The sequence below is a fragment of the Nerophis ophidion genome, linkage group LG22 (assembly GCF_033978795.1).
Source record: "Nerophis ophidion isolate RoL-2023_Sa linkage group LG22, RoL_Noph_v1.0, whole genome shotgun sequence".
Taxonomy (NCBI): Eukaryota; Metazoa; Chordata; class Actinopteri; order Syngnathiformes; family Syngnathidae; genus Nerophis; species Nerophis ophidion.
Window position 1 is genome coordinate 28,274,234 of NC_084632.1, and position 9,723 is coordinate 28,283,956.

The 9,723-nt window shown below is 37.9% G+C and overlaps 1 protein-coding gene across 2 annotated transcripts in view; it reads left to right on the top strand.

Moving 5' to 3' along the window:
* LOC133540752 (collagen alpha-1(XXIV) chain) overlaps positions 1-9,723 on the top strand; it is a 286,309-nt gene that overhangs the window by 84,774 nt on the left and 191,812 nt on the right. For both annotated transcript variants that reach the window (XR_009803719.1, XM_061883645.1), the window contains exon 5: positions 7,998-8,051. Coding sequence is in view for 1 of the 2 variants with exons in the window: in XM_061883645.1 (XP_061739629.1) it covers positions 7,998-8,051 (54 nt within the window). In the remaining variant the exon portion in view is untranslated. The remainder of the gene's footprint in view (positions 1-7,997; positions 8,052-9,723) is intronic.

Below are 9,723 nucleotides of genomic sequence, written 5' to 3' on the forward strand. Positions count from 1 at the left end.
CTTTATCTTTAGTTATTAACCCAAAATTTGCCCGTTCTCCCTTTTCTGTCCACACACTGTCTGCTTGTAAGTACTCTGTGATTGTACGCTGCCGAACAACTCGCAGCAAACATGCTTGTCTGCAGAGGCGGTATAGTATCGAATATGATTTATTAGAATCACGGTACTGTACTAATACCGGTATACCGTACAACCCTATTCAGAACATAGCTGGTTCTGTCAAGTGATGTTGACCCAGCGGACTTTGATTTTATAACTAAAGAAGTCTTGAGATATCGCTTTGCTGTCATGATCTTCATGACGATTGTGGATTTGTGTTGATTTTTCCGTGTGTGTTTATTTATGTCCAGTGCTGTTAATTTGTTGTTTCACTTTTCCTGTCTGCTCTTGAGTGCTGGCTCTCACCCCTGTTCCTGGTTGCCAATCAGGCTCCTTTATATGCCGGCCTTGCCTGTCTGTCAGAGATTGATCATTCCTCTGTTTTGTGCACTTCCCAGGTCTGGGCGGTTTAGCTCGGTTGGTAGAGTGGCCGCGCCAGCAACTTGAGGGTTGCAGGTTCGATTCCCGCTTCCGCCATCCTAGTCACTGCCGTTGTGTCCTTGGGCAAGGCACTTTACCCACCTGCTCCCAGTGCCACCCACACTGGTTTGAATGTAACTTAGATATTGGGTTTCACTATGTAAAGCGCTTTGAGTCACTAGAGAAAAAGCGCTATATAAATATAATTCACATATTCTGTCATAGTGTTTCTCTTGTTTAATTAGTGCACTTACTAGCTTCATTTGCCCTTTTAGGTATTAATTTTTAATATTTTTTTTTTTTTTTTTTTTTGGGGGCAGCTTGGTGTGACAGGGGTCAGTGCATCTGCCTCACAATACGAAGGTCCTGAGTAGTCCTGAGTTCAATCCCGGGCTCGGGATCTTTCTGTGTGGAGTTTGCATTTTCTCCCCGTGACTGCGTGGGTTCCCTCTGGGTACTCAGGCTTCCTCCCACTTCCAAAGACATGCACCTGGGGATAGGTTGATTGGCAACACTAAAATTGGTCCTTGTGCGTGAATGTGAGGGTGAATAATGTCCGTCTATATGTGTTGGCCCTGGGATGAAGTGGCGACTTGTCCAGGGTGTACCCCGCCCTCCGCCCGAATGCAGCTGAGATAGGTTGCAGCGTCCCCCCCTTGTCCCCAAAAGGACAAGTGGTAGAAAATGGATGGATGGTATTAATTTTTGTTTTACTTACATTTTGCCTGCCAATCATTCTTGGGGTTAAGCTGCAAGCTCCACTCTCCAATCATTACATATGCATCTCCTCCATTACTCATGCTGGGGGACATAAGAACAGCTGCTAGAAACTAAAACACGTCTACTTGTAAAGGGTTCAGAGAACACATGAAAACCTTTTTATTTATAAGGCCGAGGCTAAGTGTGGCTTGTATTCATTATGTGGTTGGAAGCTGAGGGCGGTGTGCGATGCTGTGGTCTTGTTTCTGCTGGCTCAGCATTATGCGATGGACCTATTATTCTGTTAGCGTTATCAAAGTCTTTGAACTAAGGTCCAGTTTCTGCTTGTAGGCATTGGTCATGGAAATAAATGTGGCATTTTTAGGAGCTTTTCTGGCAGTTGTTAACTAATGGTGTGGTCATGGCTTTAATGAAGGAAAGAGCTGAGGTGAATGTTTATATGATTGTGGTTCCTTTTTGTTACAATACTTTTGTACTAAAGTCATTATTTTCCACATTTTGACAATGTAATCCTTTTCCATCCATTCATTTTATACCGCTTGTCCCTTTTGGGGTCGCGGGGGATGCTGGAGCCTATCTCAGCTGCATTCGGGCGGAAGGCGGAGTACACCCTGGACAAGTCGCCACCTCATCACGGGGCCAACACAGATAGACAGACAACATTCACACACTAGGGCCAATTTAGTGTTGCCAATCAACCTATCCCCAGATGCATGTCTTTGGAGGTGGGAGGAAGCCGGAATACCCGGAGGGAACTCACGCAGTCACGGGGAGAACATGCAAACTCCACACAGAAAGATCCTGAGCCCGGGATTGAACCCAAGACTACTCAGGACCTTCGTATTGTGAGGCACAGGCACTAACCCCAGTTTCACCGTGCTGCCCTAAGTAAACCTTTTATTTAAACATTTTTTAGGAATACATTAGAGCAGTGGTTCTCAAATGGGGGTACGCGTACCCCTGGGGGTACTTGAAGGTATGCCAAGGGGTACGTGAGATTTTTCAAAAACATTCTAATGATAGCAACAATTCAAAAATCCTTTATGAATATATTTATTGAATAATACTTCAACAAAATATACATGTAAGTTCATAAACTGTGAAAAGAAATTTAACAATGCAATATTCAGTTTTGACAGCTAGATTGTTTGTGGACATGTTCCATAAATATTGATGTTAAAGATTTCTTTTTTTGTGAAGAAATGTTTAGAATGAAGTTCATGAATCCAGATGGATCTCTATTACAATCCCCAAAGAGGGCACTTTAAGTTGATGATTACTTCTATGTGGAAAAATATTTATTTATAATTGAATCACTTGTTTATTTTTCAGCAAGTTTTTAGTTATTTTTATATCTTTTTGTCCAAATAGTTCAAGAAAGACCACTACAAATGAGCAATATTTTGCACTGTTATACGGTTTAATAAATCAGAAACTGATGACATAGTGCTGTATTTTACTTCTTTAACTCTTTTTTTCAACCAAAAATGCTTTGCTCTGATTAGGGGGTACTTGAATTAAAAACATGTTCACATCACTGAAAAAAGGTTGGGAACCACTGCATTAGAGTAAATCTCAGTTGTTCACAGAGCGAAAATTCGCCTGTAATTTATAAACCCATCAACTTGATGTTCATTTTTTTCTCCTGATTTCGAATCAACATTTGCAATTAAAGTGACTGTTGTAATAATTAGATTAAATTCACCTTCAGAACCCTATCTCTTCATTTGCCGGTTAAAATTAGGCTAAATGCTAAATGCACACTCCAAGTTTGGGCCCTAAATATGCCTCACATACGTTTTAAATGCATTTTTAATTATAAGATGTAGAGTGTCGGTACCCACCATTAATGAATGATAACGTTGATTGACAGAACTGCTGGAACAGGAGAAAGTCTAATTTTTCAGCCGGAAATGTGGTGACTCTCGCCCCATCCTTGTTTGTGAATGACTGAGCCTTTCATGGAAGCTGCTTTTATACCCAATCATGGCACCCACCTGTTTCCAATTAGCCTGTTCACCTGTGAGATGTGTTTGATGAGCATTCCTCAACTTTCTCAGTCTTTTTTGCCACTTGTGCCAGCTTTTTGAAACATGTTGCAGGCATTAAATTCCAAATGAGCTAGAATTTGTAAAAAATAACAAAGTTTTGTAGTTTTAACGTTAAGCATCTTGTCTTTGCAGTCTATTCAATTGAATATAGGTTGAAAAGGATTTGCAAATTATTGTATTCTGATTTTATTTACGATTTACACAACGTGCCAACTTCCCTGGTTTTGGGTTTTGTACTTTAGAGCAGTGGTTCTCAACCTTTTTTCAGCGATGCACCCCTTGTGAAAATGTTTTTAATTCAAGTACCCCCTAATCAGAACAAAGCATTTTTGGTTGAAAAAAAGAGATACAGAAGTCAAATACAGCACTATGTCATCAGTTTCCGATTTATTAAATTGTATAACAGTGCAAAATATTGCTCATTTGTAGTGGTCTTTCTTGAACTATTTGGAAAAAAGATATAAAAAAAATTGTTGAAAAATAAACAAGTGATTCAATTATAAATAAAGATTTCTACACATAGAAGTAATCATCAACTTAAAGTGCCCTCTTTGGGGATTGTAATAGAGATCCATCTGGATTCATGAACTTAATTTTAAACATTTCTTCACAAAAAAAGAAATCTTTAGCATCAATATTAATGGAACATGTTCACAAAAAATTTAGCTGTCAACATTGAATATTGCATTGTTGCATTTTGTTTTCACAGTTTATGAACTTACATTCATATTTTGTTGAAGTATTATTCAATAAATATATTTACAAAGGATTTTTGAATTGTTGCTATTCTTAGAATATTTTTTAAAAATCCCACGTACCCCTTGGCATACCTTCAAGTACTCCCAGGGGTACGCGTACCCCCATTTGAGAACCACTGCTTTAGAGTATTATGGATTGGATTTACTATATTAAATATTCACTATAAACTGAAAATTACTCAAAAGTCTAGCAACTCAAGTAAATACCACTAATGATGTACTAACCAAAGACGAGTGCAAGATGCCTAAACGTCCACCAGCTCTATGATAGAGGAGTGGAGGTGTATTCCAAAAACAACTAAAGCAGTTCTGGTGAAATCATCTCCCGATAGGATTAAGTTATGATACAAAGCAATGGTGCTCACACTAAATATTAACACTGTGGCCACAATTTGGACATGGTGACTGTGACGTGTACTCACTTGTGCTGCCAGCTATTTAAAAAATAAAAGATGTGTTTAGTTATTTTTAGAAGACAGTACATCTTCTGAAAATACGCTGAGGAAAAAAAAACATCTATTAATACATATTTATATGATTTTACTGTATGTTTTAATACACTTGACTATAATTGTTGCAATAATATGCTTTTGCATTTTGTATGGAAAGTACTGTTTTGAAAGCCAGGTTTTGAATTACCGATACTGTACATGCAAATGATGAATGAGATTTTCCTTCCAAGCTCTTGGCTGTTGTAGAGAGGAAGCTTGGCCTGTAAGCAGCGGGGATACAGATGTGCAGGAATGTAGAATATTTATAGTGTGTGGCGGCTCTGTGTGTCTTTCTGTGTGGAAGTGTGTCTGTGTTTGTGCAGTTGTATTTTAATACTCGCATACCTGAAGATAAAAGATAACATGCCTTAAGTGCACAAACTATTAATGTGATTCAAGAATTTAATGGGAATTTTCATATCTGGTTACTTTTTGTTTTAGCATGTTATGTCTACATTTCTGTTCAAATGTAATAAACACTTATTCTTCTGTTGTTTGGATATTAATGTACTATTAATATATATTAATATTACAAATTTGGGTATTGATGCAATACAAAGTAGTTACAGGGTCATACATTGGTCAAAATTAAGAGCTATCATGTGTCCAGGGACATATTTACTGAGTTTATAAACAATAAAAAATTTAAAAATATTTTGGCGTAATAAAAATTATCAAATTTAGTCATTGTAATAGTGACTAAATACGGCCCTTGTTCTTGGTATCGTTACAATTCATTTGTTTACTTTCAGAATCCCTAGCTTGCTGTTAGGGGTTAGCTATTGTATACTCCTACGGATGTTTAGCTATTCCGCATCCCGCAGGGACGATACTTGTAAGAAACTTACTTTATTTGTCACTATGAAGGTGAGAATTTGTCATTTAGAAGTAGATAAAACACTGTGGAAGGACGTTAGCTATGATTTAAAGCACCGCTTGCAGTGCAGCATTTCACTTTTAATCATTAGTTTTAAAGCTAAAATATGTACGATCTCCCTCTTTTCTTTTACCATGAATTGATTAACGTGGACCCCGACTTAAACAAGTTGAAAAACATATTCGGGTGTTTCCATTTAGTGGTCAATTGTACGGAATATGTACTATTCTGTGCAATCTACTAATACAAGTTTAAATCATCCATCCATCCATTTTCTACCGCTTATTCCCTTTTGGGGTCGCGGGGGGCGCTGGCGCATATCTCAGCTACAATCGGGCGGAAGGCAGGGTACACCCCGGACAAGTCGCCACCTCATCGCAGGGCCAACACAAACAAATACAATTCTTGTCAGAGTTATTTGTAGTTTAAACCCAAGATGCAGAGACAAACGCAGGCATAGAATATGAAAACATGATTTAATTAAAACTAAACAATAACAAACAAAAAGCACGCACGTGGGCGGAATAACAAACTAAGGGAGCTAGCACTGGAAGCTAGAAAACAAAAAGGAACTTTAGCATGGAAGCTAGTGGATAGCAAACAGAAAAACTGGAAATAACTAATGGCTAACAAGAACAGCTTACCGCTACGACGACCAGGACAAAATGTAGCACGACAGGTAGTAGCTGTAACAAGACGACATGACAGGTAGCACGACAAGAGTGACATGTGGCAACGACAATACAATACAATGATCCAGCAACTGACACAAGACAACACAGGTACAAATAGCAGCGGGCTGATTGGCAACGGGTGTGGCCAGGTGCCAATCAGCTGCAGCTGAGGAGGAAACAGCATTCAGGGAACAAGACAGGAAGCTGACAAAATAAGAGCACTAGACATGAACTAAAGACAGGAGATACTAAACACAGAGGAAACAGACAAATGCAGAGGAAAAAACTAAAACAAAAACAAACTGTCAGGGGAAAGCCTGACAATTCTGTCTTAAAAAGTAACAGTACTTTTCAAAAGCACTATACTATAGTGCCCTATTTAATTAATTAGCACCCTAATACTTTATTAGGACTGTATATCCCTAATTTGGACGTGAGGCAATTAAAAGTGCTTGACAGATGCATACAATCACAAGAAGACAAACAAAATCAAGATCATGAAAATAAAAGGATCATAATAGTAATCCTAATTCAATTGAAATCCTGTGTTGATCAAATAATTCCAGTTGTCATATGCAGAGTTAAATGTGTTTTCATCCTAGATTTAAACATTACCACCGCTGAGGCCTGTCTCACAATCTCTAAAAGATATCCAGATTTAAAGAGTATAAAACTAAAATGCAGTATCAGCGAGTTTCGTCCATATTCTGGGCTGGAGCAGGAGACCATTTCTTGAGGTTCTCAGATGGTTCATATGGTTTTAGCATGTCAGAAATGTACTATAGTGCAAAACCATGAAAAGATTTGTGAACAAGCAGAACTGTTTTATATTATGTTATGTGTGTGACAGGAAGACCTACCAGGTTCTAGTCAGGACTCGAGCAGCAACATTGCAGTAGTCTAACCTGCTGGTGACAAAGAGATGGATTATTTTTTCCCAGTCTAATTTAGACATAATTACTCTTATTTGGTGATGTTTTTCAAGTGGTAAAAAGCTGATGATGTTATTGACATAATGTGGCTGTTAAAGTTCAAGTCTGAGTCCATTATTACCCTGAGATTACTAACCTTGTTATTGGGTTTCAGAAAAAGGGTTTTAATGTTTTCTCTTTGCTTCTGTGGGCCGTAGACAAGGAGAGTTTTATATGAAGAAAACTGTTTTGCATCCGCATACTGGTCTGGTGCAGTGACAAAGGGAATCAACAGGCCAGTAGTAGGATTCACTGTAGCTGTGTAACAGCATATACAGGTTAAACAAGAAGGGTCCCAGGATTGACCCCTGAGGAACCCCACAGGTCATAGCCATTTGGTCAGAGACCCAGTTACCAATTCCAACACCTGTGATCAAGATAGGGCTTGAGTCCTGAACCATTATTATCTTTTGACTGAACATCTCACACTCCAATACATGTTACCTATGTTTTACAATATATTTATATATCTACAGTATACATAACCCTAAACAGGTGAACATGTGTTTCCTTTAAGTATGACTTACTGTAACATTACCTTATCATCATATTTATAATGTTTCATATGCTGTATACAACATTATTTATCTAGCACTACAAATAAAGTAGTTTCTTGTGATATACTGTATCATAGCCTCTAATTATCTGTCGGTATTATTGACGTCTGGGATCATTTCTGATGACAGACTTTGCGTGCTCTGATATCATGATTAAATGCAACTGTAAATGTATGATAATAATAGTTTCCTTGTTTAGGAAAGCATGTTATTAATTTGAGGTGATATCACCCATTCTGGATGTTTCCAAAAGCATACCACAAGCATACCCTCATGAAGCAGCTGGTATTTATCATGAGTCATATTTTATTTCTGTACTGTTATCAGTAACCAAAGATAACATTTTGTATTCAACTTGTTATTTTTTACAATGTTTCAGGGTCCAGATGGACCACATGGAAAACCTGGACCGGCAGGACCACCTGGAACCAAGGTGAGTGGTCACCTTCAATCGTGGTTAAATGGTTTCTTGACAGGGTTCTGCTTCGTATCTGGAGGGGAACGAGTCAAATGGCTTCACTCAGAGTAGAGAACCTAAGCCAGGAATCGCTTGTCATTTTTAGCTCCCTCATGTCTTCACAGAAATAATATCTAATATTTGACTCTAATATAGCTTTAAAATACTAATTACAGTACATTGGGATTTTTCTTTAACTTACCTTTGCAGTTCATTGTCATATATGACTACTTTTTACGGTGAGTTAACCATTGTTGCACAGCTCGACCTGTCAATCACCCAAAAGGAAAATAAGTATGAAAGGTCAACAAGAGCCTGAGGATATGTACTTTGACACGTTTTTCCAACAAATTGTTTTGTTATGAAATCAAGAGCTATGTCCTGTTGAATCAGCAAATTACGTTACCTTGTCATCTGAGTTAAAGACATTTTATTTATATTTATTTGAAAACAAAGACAACATAATGGCAGAAACACTTTGTAGACTCAACAAAATTGATGGACTGGTGTAGAATCACTCAAGTCATTGATCTTGTGTACTTTCCAAGAACCGTCACAGCAGACGTGCAATGCAACGAGACAAGTTGGGACCCGATGCTGCATAGTGTTAGTTGTATGTGTATCAGGAGGGTTGGGTACCAAGAGTGTGACGGATGAAGCAAGATACCATAGAAAAGTGGAGCTTTTTTTTAGATCATCTTATTTTGCAGCCATAACTCATTCTCACATTGAAAGGCCTAATTTGTTGACTGACTTCTGGTTGACTCATCCTTGCAAATTCCGTAAGCATTATCTCAGTTAGTAGTCTTTTACCAAATGGCAACAATTATGGCAGTTAGGTTCTGTCCCGCTTGAAAGACACTCTATCAGCCTTGCAGTGTTTGTAAATGAATAATGCCAGGCACAAACAGATGTTGGCAAGACACATTATAATAGCCTAGTCTGTTTGCCTGACTACCAAGCTTGGCACATCAGTCAATAATTCGAGAATTGGATGGTAGAACTTTCCATTGTCATACCAGACGTAAATGTTGTGTTGATGCAAATCACCAAGGATGTGGTCAAGTTGTGGTGACTGTGGCGCCAAATGAGTACCAGGTGATACTGTGTTTTGGTTATAAAATCAGTTGCTCCTCTTGTGATAATACATATTTAGACAGCAAGTTCCTAAAGGCTTAAAGGCTGATATACCCCTGCACCTATTTTCTATACAGTTTACAACAGGGGTCAACAACGTGGTGCTAGCGGGCACCAGGTAGCCCGTAAGGACCAGATGAGTTGCCCGCTGGCCTGTTCTAAAAATAGCTCAAATAGCAGTACTTACCAGTGAGCTGCCTCTATTTTTGAAATTTTAATTATTTGCTAGCAAGCTGGTCTCGCTTTGCTCGACATTTTTATTTCTAAGAGAGACAAAACTCAAATAGAAAATATTTTAAAGACTTGGTCTTCACTTTTTTAAATAAATTCATAATTTTTTTTACTTTGCTTCTTATAGCTTTCAGAAAGACAATTTTAGAGAAAAAATACAACCTTAAAAATTTATTTAGGATTTTTAAACACTTACCTTTTAAATTCCTTTGTCTTCTCTCCTGACAATTTAAATCAATGTTCAAGTAAATTATTTTTTTATTCATTGTAAAGAATAATA